General features: G+C 43.9%; 1 protein-coding gene across 5 annotated transcripts; it reads left to right on the forward strand.

The window, feature by feature from the left end:
- Nucleotides 1–643: 643 nt before the first annotated feature.
- On the forward strand, nucleotides 644–26,528 carry FOSL2 (FOS like 2, AP-1 transcription factor subunit). 5 transcript variants are annotated; one of them, XM_084828583.1, is made up of 4 exons: nucleotides 644–869; nucleotides 14,234–14,488; nucleotides 18,771–18,878; nucleotides 20,794–26,528. In XM_084828583.1, exons 1-4 carry the CDS (start codon nucleotides 771–773, stop codon nucleotides 21,301–21,303), a joined length of 972 nt encoding a protein of 323 aa, XP_084684709.1. In that variant the 5' UTR covers nucleotides 644–770; the 3' UTR covers nucleotides 21,304–26,528. The 5 variants fall into 5 exon arrangements, with proteins under 5 accessions (XP_084684709.1, XP_084684708.1, XP_084684706.1 ...); XM_084828582.1 differs by lacking the exon at nucleotides 644–869 and adding an exon at nucleotides 1,247–1,564; XM_084828580.1 differs by lacking the exon at nucleotides 644–869 and adding an exon at nucleotides 2,420–2,534.
- Nucleotides 26,529–26,681: the final 153 nt, after the last annotated feature.

Below are 26,681 nucleotides of genomic sequence, written 5' to 3' on the forward strand. Positions count from 1 at the left end.
ACTAGAGAGACGCTCGAGAGAGGGGAGAAGAGGGAGGGGGGCCTTGAAACAAGGGGGGAAGAGATCGCCTTCATGGCACAGAAGGGCAGCAGCAACTGCTAAAAGATCAATAATTCAGAGGAGTCTTTTAAACAAATAAATAAAGAGCCTCGGGTCCCGCGCTGACTCGTCCAGTTCGAGCAGGAAGCTGGCACTTTTATGAAAGGCTTAATTACACAGGAGGAAAGATTCTCCTGACTTAAAAACTACAGGCTACTGGCTTTGAAACCAGTAGAAAGGGATCGACAGGAAGTTGGAAGGAAGGGAAACAAGACACATCCAGTTTTCTGTAGAAATAAAAGCCGTATTTGGAAAGAGAACTTTTTTTTATTATTGTATGTTATTGTGATTGTTTTGATGTTTATATGAGACTCAATGACTTGGCTCTAGATTATATATATATATATATATATATATATGTTCAACGCGAGAATTTTTGGATTCTTTTTTATTCCCACATTCCTGTCACAAGGGAAAAAAAGAACACCAGGAAAGGACTTATTTTTCATTGTTTAAAACGGAGAAAAGGAAAGAAAAAAATAGCACCCGGTGCCAAACGCAACAGTCTCCATTGAGTGCATTTGGAAAATACTAAGGCAGCCAATAAAAGATCGGAAGCGAGCAAGACAGGAAGGGACAGAGCAAGGGAGCGTGCGCTGGTTAGCTGTGTGCGTGTTGTTGGCTGTTTTTTTTTTTTTAATTTAATTTCTCTCCTGCTTGCACCACGGACAATGTACCAAGACTTCCCAGGACACTTTGACACGTCCTCCCGGGGCAGCAGCGGTTCTCCGGGCCATCCGGAAACTTACTCCGGCATCACAAGTCAACAGGTAGGTAGGGGCGATCACAAGCACCTTTTCCAGGGAGCTGCTAGGACCGAGGTTTTGGAGCGGTCTTTTCCTTTCATTCTCTTTTCAACGCAGCCCTCCCTATTTGGTCCTTTGAGAGCCGTCTGCGTAGAACTACAGGCAGTGTAAGCAGATCTCATTGTATTCTGTGATTTGGGGGAGAGACGTGATTTTGCTCCGGTCGTTTTGATATTATTATTAGTAATAATAATAATAATCCCCCCTAATGTTTCAGGAGCACTTTCCCTTCTCCTTGCAATAGGGAGCGAGCAGCGCCACCGCTCCCGCCCTCCTCCGCTCCTCGCAGCAACTCCTTCATCAAATAGTAAAGTTCACTAACCACACCCAGTCCACCTCTCGAGAGCGCGGAGTGCGCTCCGACCGACCGCTCCCTCAGTCGGAGATTAGGGGGGGAATAAGAGGCGGCGGCGCGTCTCCTTTGGCCTCGAGTCCAACAGCCGCCTGCTGCCTTTCAACGCTTACACCTTAAAAGGAGGCGGAAACGGCTGCTCCTGCCGCCGCGGCCGCTTTGCGAGAGTTTGGGCGGTCTCTGGGGCGAGCGCAACAACAACACCTTGAAGTCGCAGGAGCCTTGGCACCATAGTCTGGGGACGCGCCGGAGCGGAGCGCCGGGCCGACTGCGCGACGTCGAGCCAGCGACAGGGCGGCACGGCGAAGTAAGCGGGGCTGGGCGGGCGTGTGTTTCTACCCTTTCCCCTCTCCGGAAGGATCTGCTGTTTGCCTGCCTGTCTCCTGCAGCATCCTGCTGTCTGTGCTTGAACTCTTGGGCTCAGAAAACACCCTGGGTGCTCGTGCGACTATGGCTGGCTGGCTTTCCTCGCCTTTGCGACTGGTGCTGGCCTCTGGTGGAGTGAAATGGAGACCGAGCGGTCACATCTCTGTGTGTTAACAAGCGCGGCCGGGGTGGGAGAGTCTCTAATAATTTCCTCCAGATGTTTTAGACTTCAACTCCCATCATCCCCAGCCAGCATGGTCAGTGATCAGGAATGCTGGGAGTTTTAGTCCCAAACATCAAGAGGGCACCAGGTTGGGGAAGGCTGGGCATAAGGTGGCTCTGGGTTTCTCTTTAGTTCTGGACCTACATCTAGGCGTGTCTCTGGACAAGGTCCAGTTCACGTTTGCCCCAGTGGCAGTTCTATGTAATGTCCCGGAATATTTGCTCACTTGTAATTTTGAGCATCTCAGGGGAATTGGAGGTAAAGGGACACCCGGCAATAGTTTGAGGATTCAGAGTGAACTGTGTGTGTGTGTGTGTGTGTGTGTGTGTGCGCGCACGCGCACGCGCACAGGTCTTTCCAAAGAGAAATAATGACTGTCCTTCTCAAATGTAGCATGCTGCATGTTCACTGCTTAGAGACTCTGGGGGTGGGATAGCCACAATGTTTTTCTCAGTATGAAATGTCTATTGGGGGGCAAAACAAGGGAAACCATGAGTAGTACTCCAAAACTGTGGTACAGACATTTAGTTGTTGATGCGGAGGTTTCCGCTGGAGTGTAAACAGTATAAAAGGGGATATGTTGGCCTGGCCCTTCAGTCGTTACTCTGTGAAGGAAAACCAAAACGTCTGGTGGGCATGCTGAGGAGGGCTGGGGGAAATAATGCAGTTTGTTCAAGTGACTTCTAAGGTCAGAAACCTAAAAGTAGCTATACTGCAACCCTCAACGCATTTTTTTCCTTTTTAAGTCAATGGGATGCCAAAAGAAGCAATTGGCTTTTGAATTGTAGCTTAACTGTAGTTCAGAATTAACTGTAGTGTTTGTTTGGGTTTACTTCTTATTCTGTCACAAAAACTGAAGCTGTATAACAGTGCATTTCACTTTATAAATGACATTGCTGAAGGCTGTGGGTTCGGATTCCATGGAGCATTGTGTGGGAACCCACATCTGCGTTTTGTCCTGATTATTGAGTTTGCAATCCATTGGGCTTGGGACACGGCAAGCCACTGACCTGTTGGTTCTTGAATATCACATGGACGTTGGAGTCCCTTATCCATAACATCTAAATGGGCTAGGTGGTGTATGATAGTAGTTCTGGGATCAGAAACTGGAACCCTAGTGCATCATCATAGTCACACTCTCCCTGGCCTTTGGTTATAAAAGCAGGCTGCAGAGGCAAAGAGTGGACGAATTCTGTGGCACCTCGTGGCTTTGTGGGTGAATTTGCTTCCTTACATGGATTTGAAATATTTCATGTTGCCCCAAACATGTTGCTCTTTCCCCTACCTAAATTTCTTATCTCCTTATTTAAGATATGCAGATTTAAGGTATCTCATTATTTAAGATATAGGAAGGGGCAAATGGCATGGTGAAAAGAATATCCAAAATGCTTTGGACACAGTCCTGGATACACATGCAGTTACGTGTGTTCCCAGGAAGAAAATGCGTTGAGCCAGCTCTTTGGACTCCACACTTCCATTAACTCAAATGAATTGGGGTTTGGTTTTTAATGATATTTTGCGGGGATGATGGAAGATCTAGCGTATGAAATTAGGGATGCCTGCAGGAGATTTGACTGCCAAAGAAGCAGGACTATCCACAAAGCCACCAGGCCAGAGTAAAATCCACTTTCTTTCAGTTGAATAGGGTTGTAAATTAAGCTGTAATGTTTATTAAAGGCCTCTACAAACCTAGAGAAATAGAATATAATGTGTGGTTGAGTTTGGTTCCACAAAATCCCAGAAAGCTACAGTGTGTTTTCGTTCTATTTGGCTCTTACGAAGGGACCTGGAAAGTGGTGTGTGGGGAAAATCAGAAATCAAACTCTCTCCAGATGCTGCAGATTACAGATTAGATATGTTTGTATAAGATGACTGAATTTGCTGATTTCGGTTTTCAAAACTAGGGATAGTGTGCTTTGTAGTGGTGGTGTGTTGGGTCTAAGCTGATTTTGTGAATAGAAAGAAAAGGGGGGGTGGGGCACTTGCCGCTGTGACAGATACATATGGAACAAGGACCAGGATACCATGTGAGAGGTCTTCTTAGGTCTATAGCAAAGGTGGAGCACAGAAAAACATTGCATCTCTCCACCCACCTCCCACGTCTCTGGAAATCAGATGTGGTCCTTTGCAAATAATTGTCTTCAACTTTCTGATATAAGTGGAAGTTTTGCATTTCTGAAACATTTTAAAATAGTTACATATTAGTGTTGGCCGGTGTGTGTGGCGGGGGGAGTAGTGAGGAATTTAAAAGACAATTTTAAAAAATGAACCATACAAATCCTTGGAGGTAAGTACATTTGCAGTGAACTCTGCCAGTGTCCTAAGACTGCAGGGCTGCTGAAATCTTTTCTTCTGATCTCCAAAGAATCACAGTCAGATAGATTTCTTTTGGTTTCTGAATCTTTAGTAGTAACTTTCTGTGTTTGCAAATCTCTCCCCCTACCCCACCCACACACAATTATCATTAGAGCTAAAAATGTGTGCATGTAAAAAAACAACAACCCCCAACCCTAATATTTTCAGGATCTGAAGAGGCTGCAAGATTTTAGGCTAGAAATTGCACAAAGTATAATCCTTACTACTTTAGTGTAGGTTTCACTGGAATCAATGGACATATTTACAAGAAATGGGTTTAGGATTAGTGTGTGCGTTAGCTTGATTCGTAATTCACCTTGACTCAAGTTCTCAGACTAGATAACAGTATTTTATACAGAAAGTAGGATGGATTTGGAACTTGGAAACTATATTTAAAGTTTGCTATCAGGCTTTCTAATTTTGTATAGTAATGAAAGCAAACTGGTACATGTTTTTTATAATCCCAGGTATAAATTTGACCCTTATGGCCAAAGTAAGTTTGCCAATTCACTGAAATAGCAATTATTGCAAAGGATTGTAAACAACAATTCCTTAAATTAGAAGTATGTTTAGAACAGTGAAAAAAAATGAGGTTAAAACAAGGGGGAAAAGATCCGCACACATTTATTTATGTATTTATTTCATTTTTATACCGTCTAATAGTCGAAGCTCTCTGGGCAGTTCACAAAAATTAAAACCAACAAGCACACAGTAAAACAATCTAAAATACAAAAACATTAAAACCACAATATAACAATACAACCAGAATAAAACCAGCGTAAAACCTAGCAGCAACGCATAGGTCAGAAGACTATTCTCGACTGAGCACAACTTTACCATTGGCCAATTCTGAGCATGCTGCAGCACAATAATTTTGCAATGGATAAGTCTTGCTGTGTTTTCCTGTGACTGCCATTAGTTCATAGCTGCCATGCAAGCCCGTGACATCTGCCAGGTAAATCTACTTTTTAAAGAAACAACATTTTTTCTTAAATCCTCTCTTTGCTCAGTCCTGCTTGTTACCCACCCTTTCTGTTCTAGCCTGAATCTCTCCCCCCGCCCTTCAAATGAAATGCTCTTTCAAGAACTGTGTCAAACTACCATTAGCTCTCTCTGCTATAATTCTGTTTAAGTGCTGCAACCATCTCCAAATGGACAAAAGCAACAACGAGTCTTCCATACGTACACAATATCCTTTTAAAGTAGCTATTTCCATTCGGGTTTTTTAAACTGGGTCTGTTCGGGAAGGAGCTGGAATGTATTTTTGTATCATCTCCATCTTCAAGCAGGGAGTGATATTGTAGCTTTCCTTGGGTGTTCAGACATTCCGGGGCTGACCAAATGGAGCTTGTTGGTATTTATTGTTGATTGGGTTTTGACCTTCAGAATGCAAGTTCTTACAGGGTCTGAGCAATTTGGCTACATTTTTGGGATAGCTCTCTTGGTTGGCGTCTAGTCTCAAATGATGTTGGAACTCGAAGAATGAGAAATATTTCCTGTTGAAACTGAAAATCTATGAAATCCAGAAGGATAGTTTTCCTCTTCTCCCCCCTCCCCCCAATTTTCTCTCAATCCACATTTTTTCTTGGGCTTTTTCCTTTTTTTTAAAGTGGCTTCATCATAGACAAACCTCATGGCTTTTGTAAAAGGCATTGCACAATCGCATCAGTTACACAAACCTATGATATTTCATAATGTGTTTACACCAGCTGGCTATGCTTTTCTTCCCCCAGGATGGCTTTCTTACCACTTGTGTAATGTGTATAAACCTACCAGCACAGTGAGGCATAGGGCTCCCCCCCGCCCCCGTTTCACATCTAGCTGTAGGTCTTTTGGGTGTTGTTTTTTCTTAACTATCCTATATAAAACTTCCCAAGTGGTGCCAGTCTGTGACATTCCACACATCAAAGACCTTTTTAAAAAAAACCCAGAAATGACTCTTTCACTGTCTCTGAGTCCATGCCAAAAATATCTCTTTGGTGCCCTCTATAGGCTGCTCCACATCGGAAAGTTTCCTGAGATTATACATAATGGAAAGGAGTTATTTGCTCACTTACAGTAAATGTGGAGAATGTTCCTGGGGTATGAATAGAGTGAGTAGCTTGTCTTGCATCATCTGTAACATGTGGCCCAAATGACTTTATTTAAAAAAAAAAAATAGCAAGAGTTTCTATTAAATACGTTTCTTTCTCTGATTCAACGATTTCCCAATATTTATATGCCAAGCTTTCTTTCAAATTTCACCTCTGTAAGCCCTCCCTGCTGCTACCCAGGGGTTAAATCCACCACTACACACTACTGTAAATTCTTCTCTATAGGACTGGATCTGCTCTTAAGTGGCTGCATCTCACCTCCCTGTGAGGAATGGAATACTTACTGGTCAGGCAATTGACCAACTATGTTATTTTTCTCATCTGCCCAACTGTGTTTTAGTAACTGGATTGGATCCAGATTTAGTCATTCTTGGAGTTGATCCACTGAAATCAGTTGGACTTCAGTTAGCCCTGACTAACTTATAAGTCCCGTTGATTTCAAGTATGATCAAATCTGGATGGAACCTACTGTGTTTCCATCCTTATTCTTTCAGCCGTGTTCAGAGATGCTGCAGGGAAGTCATTCTGCTCTAACTCCCCATATATGCCCTCACTTGCACCCTTATTTCCTATCCCCTTTCAGCTGCAGGGTCAGCAACACTACTGACTGCTTAACTGCTAAGATAGAATTCAAATGTGCCTGGACATCATACCCCCAATATGTTCTGGGTGCTTATGCCAGCTCCTTGGTGAGAGAAAGGCACTCTGCACATGCTCCAAGGCATGTTTCTGTTGTGCCATTTATTCCAGGTTGAGCTCATAATGTCATAATGGAGCTGTGCTTGGTTTTATTGGCAATCCCACTGTTCTATAAGAGTCTAGAAGATTTCTTCATTGACTTTTCCCTTGATACCTAGAGATGGTGTAGGTTATGAGCAAGCACAAAACTTATATGCAGCCCAAGAATTCATGTTTCATGAATTCCTTACTGTGCTTATCAGCTGAATCCTGTCAGCAGAGTCTCTTCAGTTCATCTGCCCCCCCGCCCCCGTCTTAATCATTTCTTCTCTCTGCCTTCAAAAAGAGACAACATTTGTCTGTTAGAGTAGAACGTGTCTTTCTGCAGCTCAAACGTAAATGCCTTTTAATTGCTGTAACCCGTAACCCTCCTGCTGCTGCTGCTACTACAGCATTGTCTTTTAGGGGTATAGCAGTTAAAAGGCATTGGTCTGGGGGCTCCAAAAGACAGTTAATAGTAAGTTCTGTGAAAAGTTTTATCACAAACGGGCAGTACAAATAAACACTGGATTTAATCAGGGGGATGTACTTTGTTGTCTCACACTGGGACTGATGAGATTACTTATCTTGAAAACGTCCTGCAAGATTAAGGCTAGAGGAGCACTTGAGTCAGAAGGGGCTGGGCTCTAAGTTCTGTCGAACCCATTTTTTTTCTAGCCACTCTGCAAGTGGTAAAGTTATTTCTGGGATGGATAGTTATTCCTGCTTTGGCTCAGAAAACAATAGGTAAAGTGAGATTTGTTCTATAAATCATTAGCCATTTCTGCTGGGGACAGGGAGAGCTTTTCAGCAAATAAAAAGGGTACCTAAAAGAGAGGTTGTTGTGATGCAGCGTGGAAAGTGTTGGATTTGGATTTTGAAGGCCTTCTTTCATCATGAGGCTGATAGGGTAGCCTTGGACGAGTCACTCTTTTTCTGGCTAACCTCACAGTGTTGTTGTGATAGTAAATAAGATAATGATAAAGCTCTCTGTGTGCTGAAAAGTGCTTAGAAATTAATAACAACATTTGTGTAACGAGTAGGAACCATAAGGCCTTTCTGGTTCCTCTAATAAAGGGCAGTTGCTCCATATTCACACTGATCATAGATGGCCCTTTTCCACACTTCTACAGAACACAATGGATGTTCCTTGCTTTGGGTATAACAGCTGCATGGTAATGTTCACTTTTGCAATCTTGATCTGATGACTCTAGATTCTTTGTATTCTTCTGAGTGAAAAGCTTTTCTTGACTTCAGAGATTAACTGGTTTTGAAGTTTTTCCACAGCTGGGTTTCATAGGGAAGGTGTTACTTAATGAAACATATCTATGCCTTAAGGTTGCTTCACATACAACATTGTACTTACAGAGGTATAGGAGAAAAATGCATGCACCCAGCAACACCAACATAAAGATTGTATTCATGAGTATTTTGCTAAATCTGCACGTGTTGGGAGCCACAGTGCATACATGCCATGAAACAGACACGTTATACGCAGTCGTCATTCGTGAACGATTTCACATGTAGATATAATGCCATGGTGTGTGAAGTAGCCCTTAAGAAAACTAAAGTACGGTAAGCAGTCTTGGAAAAGATCCTGTCTCATAATCTATTTGCATGGTTGTGGGGTCTACTCTTAACTAGTGGAGTCATCTTTGTAAGCAGAAAAGCGGGGTGTGCACATGCGTGTATTTTATTTATTTATTACATTGATATCCCTTCTTTCTTCCAATGAGTTCAAGACCGAATACATAGTTCTCCCCCCTTTTATCCACACAACAACCCTGTGAGGGAGGTTAGGCTCAGAGATAGTGACTGGCAGTAAGCTTCATGGCCGTATACAGATTTGAACCTGGCTTTCCCGAGTTATAAAGAATATTGTAGCCTTTTTGTTGATACCTGGGCTGACCTTCAACTCCCAGTTGTTTGGGAGAAGTTTGTTTCTGACTCCTCATCTAGGTATATAGGAGGTCATTATAATTTATATGACCTGTCAGATATGAACTCCCTGGTTATTAGTCACTAGATGTTAGGATAGACATCACACTGGAAATGTAACTTTGCTCCAGTGTGTACTCTTAACTCCTAGGTCATCGTCTAAAGCCTACATACAAAGGTTATAAAACAGCTTGAATGCATTTCTTTACCTCACCACCACAATAGCGAGGACCTATCCTCCAGTATCTGACAGGATAGGTCTCCTTGTCAAGGACCTTATAGTAAAACACTGAACTGTTTGCCAGCATTTACTTGTTAAATAGGTTCAGTTGGAGGATATGACGAATGCAATTACTATTTTACTGAGGGATTTTTGTTTGTTTTTTACAAGAAAGCTATCTGTTCTGAGAATGTAATAAGTCTTTGACACACTGGTGAAAACAAATTGCTGTTTTCCGTGCGTACGTTGCATTACTTGGGCCAACAAATTTTTGTTCACTGGGCTTTTACCCTCCTTTGATCCAGATACCATAATAATTTAGTGTTTTGTCATCACCAAACATCACTTGCACACACATCGTGCCAGCCAATCACCAGAATATTAGGGTGCTTCCAGATGAGGCTTTTAGTGGGCCCGTTCCCACAATCACTGTCAGCTAAACAAGCCACAGTTTATGCTGGGTGCAATGTGCATAATCACTTGCCTGGGCACGGCTTGTCATGTCTTCTGAACCCCGGAGGCATGGCTTGTTTAGGGGAAAACAACCCTCAAATAACCCAGCAACAGCTAATGGGCTATTTGAGGGTTGTTTCCCCCTCAAACAAGCTATGCCACCTGGGTTCAGACCATATGGCAAGCCACAGCTGGGCAGGTGATAATGCAAATTGTGCCTGGCACACACAGTGGCTTAAACAAGCCACCGTGGCTTGTTTAGTTGACAACGATCATCCGAACCAGGTGCATGTGCAACTGCCCTGCCTCATTCACAGAATTTTACAAGGGGTCCAGACATCGTCATCCACTTGCAAGCCTCGGATGTTTTCCCACTGCTTCGTCCATCTTTTTTCTTACCATGGAAGATCTGTTAAGAAAGAAAAGGGGGAATAGCTGTACAATCCGTTCTGATAGTTAGTGCTAGATATCCTCTGTCTGGAAACACCCTTATACTATTGTCAGGGAATCAAGACTAAAAGATTATTGTGGTTGCAGAGGAGAGGCAAAATTAGGTGCAAATGTTCACATTATGAACATTATATACATACTGAAAAATGACCCAGAAGTTTGATTTGTCTCTGTGGAAATAAAATTTATAATTTTGTGCTCTCATTATCTCATGGAAGATATCTCGCAATAACCATGAACATAGCCTCCATGTTCAGAGGTCATTCACACTTGCTCAATTCAGGGGACCTATCGCAAGCAGATGGCTGGCTCCATTGTGCCTTGCTTGTGAACTTCCCAATACCTGGCTGTCTGCTTTAGGGGACCAAGGAGTTGTAGCCCTGATAGACGTTGGTTTTGATCCAGCCCCGCTTTATGGGGGTTTCCTCTTCCTCCTCCTTTTGCATCATTCATTAGCCAAAGGAGTCTGGATGATTTTCAAGGACTGTAAACCACTTTTAGTTAATAGGTTTTAAAAACGCCAGTGCTGGGACATGATAGGCCTGTAAGACTAATCCAACATTTGTATGTCTCCTGAATGGCTCCCTTGTTAGACAAAAGCATTCTTTCTCATATTTTTCCCTTCAGGGACTGCCTATTGTTTTGTTTTGTTTTTCTTCCATTCCCCTAGCATTTTAGTGCCAGCGTACTATCCAGATGGATTTACCTCATTCTGGAAACAAGGTGTACTCGTATTCTTTATTTTGCAGAAGATTACCCAGTGTCTTTTAAAAGGCTGCTGCTTTGTTTTGTCTAGACAGAGCAAAGAGCTGCAGGGAATTTTTCTGATCTGAATCCCAAATCACATTTTATAGGGTATTATTAAAATATAGGCATGTAAACCTGCTGCAGCTGGAGGCATCTTTATATTCTACTTTTAAAACCATCCTTACGTGTGGCCCCAGAATGGGGATGTTGAACAGCTGTGCTTTTGACTGGTGCCTTAGCTGAAAATCCAGTGTCATGCTGGTGGAACAGGCACCAGTAAAGAGTTCCTCATCTTTCTGTTTAAAATGGATGTATCAGCCATTCAGACCACAGTGAGTAAAGCAGTAGGTAGCAAAACTCAGGTAAAAACCTGGTAAATAGCAGCATCAGATCCTTTTAAAAGCAGTGACTCTTAAGTTATTTCTAAAAGACGTTAAAGAGGTTTGTGTGTTGCTGACTATGGTGCATATTATTACTACCAGTATTGCTATTAAAGGTTCGCGCAGGTTAACAGTGTACTGGGCATACTGAGGTATATGTGTGTTCATGTTTGATATGTAAAAGAGATTGCTTAAGCTGGGTCACCTCTCCTTTTGCCTCCAAATAGCTGTGGCCACATGTTTGGGGATAAGGGTCAGGGATATTCCTTGCCTGCTGCCAGTGTCTTCTCAAAGGCTGGTGTGGCTTTTGCTGCTTCCATGAGTCAGTTCCTCATTTTGAATTTCCACATTGCATTCTGGGAATTTGAATAACTGAGTGGGGTAATGCCAGGCTGACTGCTGGGATATTGAGAGGGAATGAATGGAAGACGTCCAAAGAAGAATCTTAGGCAGCCATCAACCCTGTGTGAGTTATTTCCTGTTACCTCACCTTTTTTCTTTCCTTTTCACTTATTTCTCAGCTGTTTAACACATTATGCGGAAGGAAATGGTAGACTGAGTTGGTAGAATCCTGGACTATACCACTTCAGACTGAAGGGTGGACACTCAATTTTTTTTAATGTTCCTACACATAAAAAACAACACCCTGCATGTTGTAAAGGACTGTATCAGTGTGAGAGATTCAGGTTGCAATCCTATGCACACTTACCTGGAAGATGTGCAGATTTTTCCCCATCCTAAAAGGTTGAAATGCCTCTACTAAGGCTTAATTGCTGGCAGCAAGAATTTTAAGGGCCCAACCCTATGCATGTTTAGACAGAAAAAAAGTCCTACAACTCCCAGCATTCCCCAGCCAGCATGGTTGGACCCTAAACTAAGATATACTGGTTTTTAGGACCAGCCCCTTTTGCCTTCAGCCCCGCCTACAACTAGAATGCAGCCCCCAACAGCTTCTCCAAAATGGAATTTGGCCCTCAGGTTGAAAGAGGTTCAACACCCCTGATGTATAGGTTTGTGCTGTGAGTGGATTATGTCTCCAAGAGGCTTTTACTGCAATATATTTGCTGTGATAGCATGTTCAAGGATGAAATTTGCTTTCCACAAATAGTCAGATGATTTATGTAATTTTGAAATATCTCAAAATGGCTAATACAGTGGAGGAACAGAAGAAAAAATCTCCATTTAAACTGATAGCCTTGGATGCTGGACTTTTGGAAAACCACTGAAAGTTCTCATCTGTAAACGGGCATCAAAAGTTGGCAGGGACTTCGAATTCTATGGTATATCAATTCCCTTGCAGATGAAGATCTCTAGGATTAAATGGACCTGCGTAGCTACCACTCTGCACTATCCAAGAAGGGTGAAATTGCATCTTGACCAATTAAGATGTTGCTCTTGTTTGTCCAAGTATACCTCATGCCTGTCATTGACTCATTCTTGCTATGGAGCATGTAGGATGGAGAAGGGAGAACTGTGCATGATTCATCTTCTTTTCAGGGAATCAGGGAGACCATAACTGAGCTTCAATCTAACATCACAAAGAGATTGCTATAGAGCAGGGGCAAGCAACCAGATACCCTCCAGATGTTTCAAACAACCCCCACAGTCCCCAACCATTGGCACTGCTTGCTGGGGCTGATGGGATTTGTAGTCCCAAACATCTGGAGGAAGTCAGGTTGTCTCTCTCTAGTATAGTTTTTTCCAGTTTTCCTCAGAATGAGATACAGCAGAAGCTAGCATTCTATTGGAGTAGCTTTCGTTGGTGAAATAACATGCAGATATTGACACTTCAGACTTTTTTCAGATAGTTTAATTGCTAATGCAAATATCTTTATCACTTCAGCCAGGGGTGTATGTGTGTGTGTATGCTGAAATTTTTATATCACACACACGCGTGCATAAAAATTACACAAAGGTTCAAATTTGCACCAAAATTCAAGAAATAATCCCCCTCCTCTCTAGCTACTGAGGCTCGAAAGATTATGGGATGCGTGACTATAACTACAGGAGAGCTGAAGATAGAGACATGTCCAGTTTCAGATTATAAGAGCCTTTTCTCCCCATGTGTGTTTCCTCTGGAAACAGTGTCACTGTGATGATGGGAAATGCTACCAGCCATATCTTTGATGACCTGGTTCAGATCTAGGGGTGCACAAAAGTCACTTACCTGGTCTCGCAGCTTTTCGCGGTGGGGGGGAGGTGCTTCGCTGCTCCCCCCGCGAAGTTCAGGCCGGGGGGGGAGGCTTCCCACCTCGCCCGGCCGAAATTCAGGCCGGGGGGGAGGCTTCCCGCCTCGCCCGGCCGAAATTCAGGCCGGGGAGGAGGCGCCTCGCCCGGCCGCGAACTCCAAAGTTTTTTTAAAAAAAACAAACGCCCCCGTGATAGGCTACGTGACGATTAACGTAGCCTATCACGGCTAGATCTGCAAAGTCAGCCGTGATAGGCTACGTAAATCGTCACGTAGCCTATCACGGGTGACTTTAAAAAAAAAAAACGCGTACGCAAATGGCGGCCCCCATAGGGAGCCGCCATTCGCGTTCCTTATTTGGTTGCTGTAGTCTACGTAAATCTTTACGTAGACTACGGCGAAAATAAGGGCAACGCAATTGGCGCTCGGCCCCCCGAAGTTTCAGGGAGAAATTCTCCGCCATCCCTAGATCCCAGTTCAGATAGCATGCTTGCTGGGCAAGAACATGCTCAAGGAATTTGGGGGCTGCTCACTTCCAGAAAGACCATATTGTGTGAACTGGCACTCAGTCTAAAGAGTTTAGAGCTTTAATTTCTTTCAGTGGTGCGCAGCTTCAAATACATTCGGTCCCAGATTCAATCCTGGCATTTCTAGTTCAACTATCTTAACATTGAAAGAGACCTCTAATTCTGTACCTGCCAGTCGGAATAGACAGCGATGAACTAGATGTACAATAAGTCTCACTTGGTAAAAGGCATGCTGGTGTCCTTTGATTACCACCTTGTTTATATTGCAATAACATTGGTGTTCTGGTTCTACTGATCTCTCTCTCTCTCTGTCTCCTAGAAATTCCGGGTAGATATGCCAGGATCGAGCAGCACTTTTATTCCTACTCTGAACGCCATTACCACCAGCCAAGACCTGCAGTGGATGGTTCAGCCCACTGTGATCACCTCCATGCCAAGTGCCTACTCTCGCTCTCATCCGTACAGCCATGCGCTGCCAAATCTGTCATCAGTTACTGGACACACAGCCCTTCAGAGACCTGGTGTTATTAAAACCATTGGGACCACAGTGGGCAGGAGGAGAAGAGATGAGCAGGTAGCTACATTGGTTGAAACGACTGCTCATGATCCCCTACTTGAGTGGACTGGGAACTGAATGCAACATTTCCAAGATGATAACTTCATGCGCCAATCGTTGTTGGAGACCAAATCCTTCTTTGCAGGTTCATGGGTTGCATGAGGCTAACTTGGAGAGTGCTGAGTTGGGCAGGCACTTTTATTTATGGAGGCCCATACAAATCATGGCAAGGAGCCATTAGCACATCAGCAGAGCACATGCTTTGCATATATGAGGCCTTGCTTTGGTCCTTGACATCTCTGATGAAGAAATCTTGGGTAGCAAGTATTGAGGAGCTGTAGAGTTAAGATAGAGATTTGCCACTGGTCAGGACCGATAGCACTGAGCAGATAAACCATTGGCCTGACTTGATATAATGCCTCTTGTTAGGTCTCCATGTTCATTAAGTCTTCAGTGGCATTTCCCCCAGTGTCAGTTCTACTGAATGAGTGGATTCCAGCTGTATTATTAAAGATCCTCTGTCTTTCACATTTCACCTGAATACTTTATTTTTAAAATGTATAAACTGCTGCCTCCTCCCAAAAAGGATTTCAGGATGGATTTCGAGATTTGGATCCTAACCATGACCCATACCTATGGTAAATCAGAGAACAAAAAGCCATTCAGAAGCTCTGAAGGCTCAGGCTGTGGCCCAGTGGGCTTCTATGCAGCCCCAATAACTTCAGAAATGAGGAGCATCTGACAGTCTTGCTGTTTTGTTGTATTAGTAGTTACAAGGGTGCCTGACCAGAACATATACTTGGAAGCAGCTAAATGGCTTCCTGAAGCGATGGGCTTGTGTTTGGCTTACTAGTGAATGTTAATGGAGCAGAGCTGGCTTTTAAACATCTTCCTACTTTGCCAGTCCTGGTGACACATGACTGAGAACTGAAGGACTAGGGAGATGGGAGCTCAACATGACGCTTGCCGGTTAAGGTGGCCGCCCTTTGTTTTTTCTAATATGTGTTTCCATCTGAAGACCATAGGAGGAGCTCTTCTGGATCAGACCAATCCATCCTAATCCATCCAGCACCCTGTTTCCCATAGTGGCCATTCTAATGCCTCTGGGAAGATCCCAAGCAGGTCATGGGGGCAATAGCCCTCTCTTGCTGTTGTTCTCCAGCATTTGGTAATTCAGAGACATGCTGCCTCTGAACCTGGAGGTAGCATATAGCCATCATGACTAAGCTATTGATAGCCTTATCCTTTGTTGAGTTTGTCTAATCCCCTTTTAAAACCATCTAAGCTAGTGGCCTTCACCACACCTAGTGCCAATAAGTTCCATAGAACATCCTAAAACATTGTTGGCTTTAAATAAATTGAATCAAAGAAGAGGAGATAAGACTGCTTCCCTCCACTGAAGTGTCCCAGTCTTCCTTTTATTCTGAGCCATCCTTCTCCACTTTATTGTATGCCCTCTTCAGATTTTTCCAGTTCCGTCCAGTAGGCTAGCCAGAATGCTCCTGTTTCAGTCTGTTTCCTCATAAGCACATGCCTGTAAATAAATAGTAAATAAATAATAGCAAATAGGCTTTTCTGTAGAAAAGATCTTCAGGGCAAGACAAGATTAGCTGCAGCTACCAGTGAGTGTTACAGGTGTCCTTGTTATAACTCCGCCACCATGATGGGTGTCTTTATAGTAATCTCAGGTAAAGATTTTGTCAGCTAAACTCCATTGACTCCTAGCTTTGGCTCCATTTGCATGAAAAAAGACATTTGCATGAACTCAGGAGGCTTCTGTTACTTCAGTGATGGCATGTAAGCAAATGATGCCTTGTTTGGAACTTGGTGGCAGCCTGGTTTTTTTTTTTAATAGAATGGGATCTGTGAGTTATTCACCTGATCTGAGGGGGGATTAATCCATCAGTGTTGCTTGTGGTGTTTTGAATTCATAGAGATTTTCAGGGATACCACCAGAGTTGAAAATTCTCATATTGATAAAGTACAAGTATGGATCAATGCCTGGGTGGATCTCAGTTGGTTTGCCCATGCTTAAATCTTCATTATAGGGCACTGTGTTTGTATACAATAGGGAGGCATATGCTATTGATCATCAAAACACTTAATTCTAGATTAGTGCTACTATGAGCATCTTCTGCCAAGGTTTTTTTTGTGTGTGGCAGGGTGTGTGGGGGGCTCATTGAATCAGAGAGACCATTCTGAAATAACTGGCCATAGACAAAGAAAATGGTGATTAAAATGTGAACATCCCGATCCTATATACGTGCTTTAACCTCTCAAGAGCTCTGTCTTTGGCAGTACAACCCCCACAAAACACATAGATGGACTTCCTTTTCCCAAAACGCTGATGTTTGTGGCCCAAGGGTGGCTGACCGGGATGGTGTGTATGAGAGCCAATTACAGACAAGGGTTTTATTGCCACATCCCCCTGCCTCAGTCACAGAGTTTTACTGGGGTGGGGTGGCGGTGGTGGTGTCCTGACCAATGTTGTCTTCCACTCATAGCCCTCCCATGTTTTCCCACCATGTTTTCCATGTTTTTCTTACCATAGAAAATCTGTTAAGGAGAAAATTATGGAATCGCTGCGCAATGCCTTCTAACGGGTAACGTTGGGGATGCTTCCAGATGGAGCTCCTAGCGTTTCCCTTGCCCACACCAGTACCTGTACGCCAAAAACTGTACAGGGGAAAGGCACTGGTGAAATAACACTGCTACTGGGGATAGGACGGGTCCCATCTCAGGTGCAAAGACACCGGTTGAGTCTTTTACCCTGAAATTGAGCTCCTTACTTCCAGTCATATGTTCACGTCTAAAGAGTAGATTGTAGGATAAAGACACTTGGCTGCAGTAAGAGCACCTTTAGCTGAAATTGGATATTTTCCCCCTTCCCTTTCTCTGCAGAGCAGGAAGCTGTAGCAATGGTGTGATAGCTGCTAGCTGAGCTCTGGCAGTCTTGTTTTCCGTGGCAGGGGGATGTTATTTAGCTTATTTATTATTAACATCTACATACCACCTTATTTGCTAAAAAGCCATCAAAGTGGTGAACAGCAATTTAAAACAATAAAACTTTAACACAATAGAATAAGAAAAACTTTAAAAGCAGTAAAACATTGAAACAAGAGGGCATACAATAATTTAAACGGCTAAAGTTGCTACAAGACACCGATTTTTCTAAAAACAACAGAACAAAATACAGAGCATTAATGGCCTGTGCCCTGCTCCACTATATCCACGATATTCTTTTGGCCTCTGTGTGTGTTCCTGTTTCACACCAGTCAGGTTTCCTTTGGCTCCTTCATTACATTTATCTTCTCTCACTGGAGGGTTGCTGATGATTCAGGAAGTGTAGTGTATTATTATGCAAAATCAGGGGGGTGGGGAGAAGAAAGTAGTTCTTAAAGCTGATGTCAAACAAGGCCGCTCTTTCTGAGGGCTCCTCCCATTTTATACTGCCCATCCCCTCCCCCTCCCCACCTGGGACCTCCGTGCCTGACCTTCAAGTTAACAACTGTTTGCGTATGGGAAGACGCAGATAGTTTGTTTCAAGAAAGAGATGTTTGCGACATCTTCCTATGCTTTTACCTCACAAGCCACCCAAGTTGTGAAACAACGGGGAGGATCTGCCGTGTGTTTGGCCTTGATCTGCAGATTCAGTGTTCTGTTTCCCAATCGTCCTCTTGTTTCTCCACTCCCTTGCTCCTCCACCACCTTACCAGTTCTCTTCCTCTCTGGCCTAGGCTGTAGTGCGAGGGTAGGCAACTTGTGGCCCTCCAGAGGTTTTGGCCTACAGATCCCATCATCCATCACCATCGGCTATGCTGGCTAGGGCTGACAGGAGTTTGAAGCCAAAACATCTGGAGGGCCACAAGTTGCTTACCCCCATTCTAGTGTTATATCAAATCCCTAAAATTCCCTTGAAGTTATTTTGGTGTCATGGTGGGTACCTGACTGAAAAGTCTGCAGGTTCATGGCTGCCAGCCTCATGTTTGGTTACTGGAACCTGGTTCTGTGTTTCAGATGGTGGCAACGGTGGCCACAGACTCAGCTGGCTCATCCTCCTCTATCTCCGAGCTTTGGCTGTCATTCAAAGCTGGGAGCATGACTCTAGTGGTTCTTTCTGGAGAGGCTATTTTGCAGTAGGTGAAACATATTCTGTGGGAATATGCCCTGAGAGTTCAACAGTGCTGTGAGCTCACCAGATGAGCCTCCTTTCTCCCTGCGGTTTATCTATCGTCTGGTTAAGCTGCTTCCCTCTCTTGCCAGCTGGAACTGATATTTTTGTTCCTTTGTTTGGCCACAGTTGTCACCTGAGGAAGAAGAGAAGCGAAGGATTAGGAGAGAGAGAAACAAGCTAGCAGCTGCTAAGTGCCGTAACAGACGTCGAGAGCTGACAGAGAAACTCCAGGCAGTACGTATTCCACACAAGTCTCCTCCTTTCTGGTCTTCCCCACTTCAGGTCATCTGGAGTTGATCTTTGTCAAGTTTGTATACAATATTTTGAAGATGGCCTCTCTTTCGGTGGGGCTTACTTTGTAAGGATTTGGGGGCAGCATGACAGAGGTTGATCTAGTTCAGCAGAATAGAATATGAATGATGAGGCAGATGTGCCCAGCTCTTTCCTGCTTCACTTAGGCAGAATGCTACTGCAGCTGTTGTGGAGCAAGCACTAAAGCTGTACCATATTACCTGGAGCATAGAAAAAGCAAATATTACTACTTCCCCATGCTCTTCTCCTTCATGCTGGTCCAGTCGACCTTTGGTCAGAAAGGAGACTGGAGCATTCTTTATATATATAGAATATATATATATATATATATATATATATATATATATAAAGAATGCTCCAGTCTCCTTTCTGACCAAACATGGAAGACAATGGCTGGGTTCAGATGACACGCTAACCCACCATGGCTCGCTTCCAAATGTGACCCATGGTGGGTTAGTGTGTTGTGCAAGGAGCATTTTTCCCATCCTCTGCAGAGTGGCTACAAAGTGCTGGGGTGGCTTACCCTATCATCTGTTGGGCGCTCCGTAAATGAATCATGGCGACCAGTGAGACAGCCACCTAGAGCGCCCAGAGGTGCTGGTAATGCTCTAGCCTGCTCAGCCGAACTCGATGGTTGCGGCCATGTAGCGACGGCTGGAGCAGCTGGCGTGACCCATTTCTGCTGCAGTGGCCACTGGGATACGTGGTAGCAGCGGCAGGAGGACAGCTACAGAACCACGGAGCGGGGATGGGTAAGGGAACCACGATGCCCTGAGTGGTCCCGCTATCATGTGGGGAGCGTGCTTGTCATGGTTTCCCTACCCCTGCCCGCAGCGTGCTTCTGCTACCCATCCCCCATGATCATGTGAATGTGCCCAATGTCTGGGTTTGCACAACATGCTAACTCATGCTCAGTGGTTGAACGTGGGTTATTGTTGAACCGTGGATTGTTTGTTGAACCGTGGGTTAGTGTGTTGTCTGAACCCAGAATATTTTCTGCAGGCTGGCTTGATAACCATGTAGTGTGGTTTATTTTTCTTAAACAAGACACCTTGAGAACCCATGGTTTGTTGTTGAATTGTTCAAGGTGGTTAACAAGCCACAGTGTATGGTTAACAAGACACCCTGTGGAAAATGTCCTTGGTTCAGACAACACATGGTTCAACAAACAACCCATGGTTCAGCAACAACCCACAGTCAACCATTGAGTGTGGATTAGTGTGTTGTGTAAACAGCCCCGTTAAGGCATTGTTCCTGGAAGATGCCTACGGTAATGAGATAGTGAGGTGCAATCTCCAGAGTTGCTGAGTATTCTGTATTTTGCTGTAAAGAAAACCCAAGATATCCCTGTGAGATTTTAGATACTTGAATAATGGGAGTACCCATTTTTAAAAAGGGGGGTTTGGGCAGCAGAGATTCAATGTTTCATCAAATGTATTTATTATTTATTTCTAAAACATATATCCCACCTTTCAATGGCCAATCAGCATTCCCAGGGCAGCGAACTTAGAATCATGTGAGTGGGAGGGGACCTCAAAAGTTATGTAGTCTAATCACAGAAATACACTGCTACCATCCCCAAGGAGTGATATTATACCCCAAGGATGGGCAACTTGTGGCCATCCAGATGTTTTGGCTTACAGCTCCCATCATCTCTCACTATTGACTATTGTGGCTAGGGCTGATGGGAGTTCTAGGCCAAAACATCTGGAGGGCCACATATTGGCCAAACCTCCTATACCCCCATCTGTTTAGGTGAGCTTATCTTAGTACTTTTTTTCTCAGACTTGTTGCTTCTGCTGCCCCCACTGACGACCTGTTTCTCTTGGAACTGCAGGAAACGGAGGAGCTGGAGGAGGAGAAGTCTGTGTTGCAGAAGGAGATTGCTGATCTGGAGAAAGAGAAGGAGAAGCTGAAGTTCATGCTGATGGCTCACAGCCCCATGTGCAAGATTAGTCCTGAGGAGCGTCGAACCCCACCACCGCACAGCCTCCAGACCATCCGGCCGGGAATAAGTGGTGCCGTGGTGGTGAAGCAGGAGCCCATGGAGGAAGAGATCCCCTCGTCTTCTTCTGACCTCGAAAAAGGGCAGAGATCTGTCATCAAACCTATCAGCATTGTAGGGGGGTTTTATGGGGAAGAGCCACTCAATACTCCCATTGTGGTGACCTCGACACCTGCCATCACCCCTGGAACATCCAACTTGGTCTTCACCTACCCCAGCGTGCTGGACCAAGAGTCGCCACTTTCCCCTTCAGAGTCATGTTCCAAAGCTCACCGGAGGAGCAGCAGCAGCGGTGACCAGTCCTCCGATTCCTTGAACTCACCAACTCTGCTGGCTCTGTAACCCTTTGGCCACCACCCCACCCAGTTATACTGGGGGAACCCCCCCCCCCTTGAGCTCAAAGACCAGCACAATGACATTCAAGCACAAGGGCAGCAAGAGCAAGAAGAGGAAATGACATTGCTCCAGGTACTTCCTGAGGCAGGAAGAACCAGAACAAATGCAAGAACCAGAACAAATGCAAGGAGTAGGGTGGGGGTGCAGAAGTGGCATGATGGGGACCCAAGTGCTTAGACTGCACAGTGGTGGAGAAACCCCTCACGCACAGTTGAGTGCAAGTGGATGTGAGCTTCAGTGATTTGCTAGCCATTCCCCTGTTACGCTGATGAATGGACTGGTCTGACCAGGTTCCCTTCTGTGCTAAGTAGTACATTCCAATTAATTGATCTCATTTTGGGCCTTAACCTTTTGATTTTCTGTTGGATACCATGACATTTTGAAAACTCTAAAGGCTTGTGGCAATTGTCATTAAACCACTGATGATGTTGGGATCTGCCTATGGGGAACTCCTGCTGTGGTAGGGTGATTTTGGACTTGTGGTGGTGGAGCCAAGATGAATCAATAATGAGTCCAAATGGTTCTTTTAAAAATTACACGCCCAGCACCTTCATGGGAAAGTAGCAGTGTGGAAGCAAGCAAGCTGAAAGTGCTGGATATTCTTTTGGGATGGGGGGTGGGGCAGTAAGAAAGGCAAAGTCTCCTTGGAGATGGAGATAGGTGCGTTAATTTCTTGGTGTGTTGCAAAAGCCTCCATTAGTGGGCCAGCAGTAGTGCCAAGGGAGCTGGGGAGATGCCAGCGTGAGTCTCCACTAAGCCTTTGTCTCTGGCATGGTTTCTTCTGTAATTAGTGTTTGTCAAAATCTGTTGCTGGACCCTACATTTCCTCTCCCTTTGGCTGCCAGCCACCTTGGGTGTGATGCACCCTCCTCTGAGGCGCGCCTGACTCAGATGCTGGTGCCGTTTCTTGAACAAAGCCACTGGCTCCTGGATCTATGGACGAGCGTTGCAGCAGTGCTGCCATTCTTCTCTTGTGACTGGTCCGGGAAAGGGATTTGATGAGGGTGAAAAGCGCAGGAAGCTAGCTGGGAGCCCCCTTAGTGAATTCCTCCTTCCTGGTTTTTTGGGGGTTGTGTTTCACTCATCAGTTCAGGGCCAAAGGGGTGCATGCATGTGTGCATGTATGTTGCTGTTTGATGGCTTCGGGCTTAGTTGTTCCTTTGCCCCTTTTCTGGTCCTGGAGATAACCAGAGGAAAACAGTTCTACACCTGATCTTGGTCTTCTGCTGCATTCATTCGGTCCCTGCAACTGCCAGCTGGATATGGCTGCTTAAAAAACGGTGCTCACTACTGAAATGGGCAGCGCGCATTGCTTCGTGCATCTCTTATGGTGCCGGGGCAAAATCCTGTTCGAGACAATTGCACTTAGACAGCGTGCAGCTGCTTGGTTTTGTGGAGAGGCATAGAGATGAATCGGAGAGAGTTTTGTTGAGTTCCCATCTGGTAACTGATGGCTTCATTTCAAAACCATTATATGCAGAACAACTCATTTAGCCCGAGCTAACTAGGGTTCCTATGGCAAGCATATTTATGTTTGCAGTTTTCCATTGTCATTTTGCTCAATTAGATGGCTGGGTGTATTAGGGCTGATTGGCTGAGGGATTCATTTCCTGATCTTGTTGGGCTGTTTCGGGACCAGCTTTATAAACATCATCAAGCCATGTTAGTTCCATGGTGAGCATCTCCATCTCCCTAGAAGCTTTGCCGTAACAGCCGGGGAACTCAATCTTGAGTCTTTGTCAAGCGTTCCCAGTTAATTCAGTGACCAAACTCCCATTGATTTTGATTTTGTTTTTTAATGCATCTGGATTACAGCCATAGTTTCAGGTCAGCTGCTTATATGTTCAAGTGTGAAAAGGATATAATTCTAGGCTATTTGTATGATCAGAGCTTCTTGCTAATAACAAAAAATAGATAAGATTATTTTTCACAACAAGAAAAGCCAAATTCTGTGACTTGAATAAATTGTGCAAATTTTGAGTCTAGTTGCTAAATTTGCATTTATTTTTTGCCTATGCTGGCCATAGGGAGGAGAAAGGAATAAGGGACAGCACTGAAACCCTACCTCTGGCCACTGGCAATTGTGCTCGGTGCACCGTTGGCCTCTAAAACGTCACCAGGCATTTCCTATGCATTTTCAAGCTTCTCTTCACAGCAGTAAATGCACCAAAAAATTATAGAAGAGAGAAAGCGCACGTATAAACTGAGATTTTGCTGGATATTACCCCTGATACCAAACTCTGCTCTTCAATCATGCAGTCTCTTAAACGCAGAATAAACATTTCCGTCTGTAACTCTTGCTTTTTCGTTTTTAAATGCAAAATCTTCCAAGTAAAACATTTTCTTCAAGATACTTTCGGCCTTCTTTTTCTTTTCACATTTCCCATCTTAGACTATGCTGTTGCTAGAGATTCCTTTCTAAGTATCTCTCAATTTATTATCTCTGTATGTTCATAACAGGATAGACAGAGAACCTCCATCTTCCTGTTAAAACAATTTAAAAAATAGCACAAGACCCCTTTGGCTGAAGACACAGATGTGCTTTGTGAAATGCTTCTCTGCCTTGGTGGGCCAAAAATAAATATAAAAATCCACATGTTCTCAGCCCATATAACTTCACACTGGGCCAATTTGGCCCAAGCTGCATGTTGTTCTTAGACATACATTGAAACGTAGACATTGAATGTAACTGAGGCACCTGCTCTGCTAGGCTTGTAAATTTAAAAAAAAAACTAGAAGAGGACAGAAGAGGAAAGTGTTCTCTGAAACCCCTGGTAGTGTCCAAATGTGTCTATGGCAGTGGCTATATGTAGGTAATATGTTGGTAAGTGGCTATATGTAGAATAGCTTTCCCCAACCTGGTGTCCTCCATGGCTGGCTGGGAAATGCTGGGAGTTGTAATCCCCGGGAGGGCACCAGGCTGTAAACCTCTGGAGGGCACCAGGTTGGAGAAGGCTGATCTAAGGCTAACATTTGCTGGCTGCTGTAATGCTGCCACCATTTTGTAGATCACTTGGGTTGAAGGGCACACGCTGGCCACAGACCTGTTCCATAAAACCTGGAGGAGAGGACTGGAGAAAATATATGAATGGGCAACCCTTTGGTTCCAGCTGGTTTCCTCAGTGACAACAAAGGCCAAAAATAGTGAGAGGCAGGATTTAGAACTCATTTGTATTGAGGCAAGTAGGATAGGTAGTGGGCCAACTCTGTGGAAGAGCTCCCTTTAAAGCACAATTTGTAGATTGCCTGGAGAAAAATCTGGGATTGCTACTAGAAGCAATTATAGAATATGTCTCTGGACATCCAGTCTTTTGTAACTGCTTCGAGTCGTAATCTTCAGATATCTCTTCAGGCAATTTTGGCTGAAGTGTTAGTTGTTTTATACCAATTGGCTTTATGTGTTCCATTTGAATGAAGGTTCCCTCCCTGGGCCTAGCAGCAGTAACTTGCCTTTGCTTCTTTTGTTGGTCAGAAATGTGACCTGCTTTTCCTTACTGCTTCAAATGGATTGAAGTGTATCAAGCTTCTCCCCAAGGTAACTTACTGGAGTGCCTTAATGGCAGATATTCTTGTTCATCTAAGTCTTACAATTGGTTCAACACATTCAGATTCGGTGCAATAACTTGTTCTGCCATGTGAATCCGCCATTAGCACCAGAGTCTGCTTTTCTTCCAGTCTTCTTTTCTTAGTACGTAAACTTATACATCTGAAAAGCGTGTATTGTACTCCTTTCCTCATGCTGCATGGATGGAACCCGAGTGGAATCTTTGCATGGCGTGAGCTACAGCTTTGGTCTCCTGGACACCTCTGGTGGTTTAATGCTTCCTCTCGCTCTTGGTTGTGTAGGATGATAGAAGGGATCTGGATTTTAGAGTTGGCACGACTGCCTGCACATGGCATCTGGGAGGAATGAATTTAGCCCCTTAGTTGGGAGCACTACGGAAGAACATCCAGGGGGATGACATCTGAGCTATGACATGGTGATGGCTAACATACCAGCGACAGTTTTCAATGACAAGACATCGTTAGTCCCGATGAAAGCTTTAGTCAGTGGCGCAAAGCCCAAGCTCATTATAAATCTATGGGGTTTATACCAAATGTGCAGTGGTATTGATTTATACCAAGCCTGCAGTGGACCTCTGATCCTGCAGTCATTTGCCCACGTACTTTAAAGTTAAACCCACATGAACGTGTCTTGGTAAATAGGGATGTCTTTACTCATTAATTTGCAATATTTTTGATAAAAACTAACAACTTTTTTAAAAGGGAAAAACCAAAGGGAAAAATTAACAGTAATATTAATTCTCCCTCTCTCTCTCTTTTAAAATATTTGCTTCCCATCATCCATTCCAGCTTCTAATGTTTGTACTTGACTGTTTCTTTCTATTTAGTTTTGAACACAATCCAACTATTGCTTTGTGACCTCTGTTCATTTCAAAATATTTTACTCTAGCCCTGATGACACAAATAGAGGACTGTGCAGCTACAGTGTTTTAATGGATTGTGTTCTTTAAGTCTGCAATGTGGTTGTGATATGACAGGACCAGCGGCCATCATGTTGGTATCAATAGGGTTCCCCCCCCACTTAAACTATTTTTATTTAATTGATTTACTAAGTTCATTTGAACCTAGCAATGTGCTGCTTTTATATTCCACCTGGCCTTAATCCTAAAAACACTCACTGGTTTCTTATTTATTGGCAGGCGAACATTTTGTGTATCTGCTCCAGCAAATCTGTCCACCATTAATTTAACATCCCTCAAACTTGTGTTCCTGTTTCTTAATGCCAAAATGAAATTCTGCAACATTAACAAAAACAAAAAACACTTCCCAAAGTATTTTCATTCATTAGAGTGGGTCAAACATTGTAAGAGAAGGTGCAAATGATCCCATGTTCGTTATGTTATTTATATCTATATCTATATATAATGTTTACATCTTTTTCTCTGTCTCAGATCTGGATTTGAAAAAGACCTTTTTTCCTGCTGATTTTTTTTTAAATGCTGATTTTTCATTTCTTTTATAAAATAATGATGTATCGGTTTGGGTTTATGGATCCCCCCCAACCTTGCTTTGTGTAATTTTCTCGTGGTTTGGCTCTGCCCTGCATTTGCTCCGCCTGTCTTCCAAATTTACGAGGGGAATTTCTATTATTAATTTCATAAAATTGTGCACATGAAATTTACTTGTCCCAGCTTTCTGTTCCTTTCATTCATGGGAATGATTTTTTGTTTAAATAAGCCATAATGCACACCAGTGGTGTGCATTAAAGCACTGTGAAAGTTTGCAGGGGGAGGGCTGTAGACCCGACTGAAAGCCTGGAG

The sequence above is a fragment of the Heloderma suspectum genome, chromosome 1, assembly GCF_057233095.1.
Source record: "Heloderma suspectum isolate Gila_16-S chromosome 1, 16-S_ref, whole genome shotgun sequence".
Lineage (NCBI taxonomy): Eukaryota > Metazoa > Chordata > Lepidosauria > Squamata > Helodermatidae > Heloderma > Heloderma suspectum.

Excerpts from the sequence above, each read along its gene's own strand:
- FOSL2 (XM_084828583.1), top strand. The coding sequence starts at position 771 with ATGTACCAAGACTTCCCAGGACACTTTGACACGTCCTCCCGGGGCAGC. Across the intron at positions 870-14,233 it reads CCGGCATCACAAGTCAACAG|AAATTCCGGGTAGATATGCC; the intron begins GTAGGTAGGGGC and ends TCTGTCTCCTAG. Across the intron at positions 14,489-18,770 it reads GGAGGAGAAGAGATGAGCAG|TTGTCACCTGAGGAAGAAGA; the intron begins GTAGCTACATTG and ends GTTTGGCCACAG.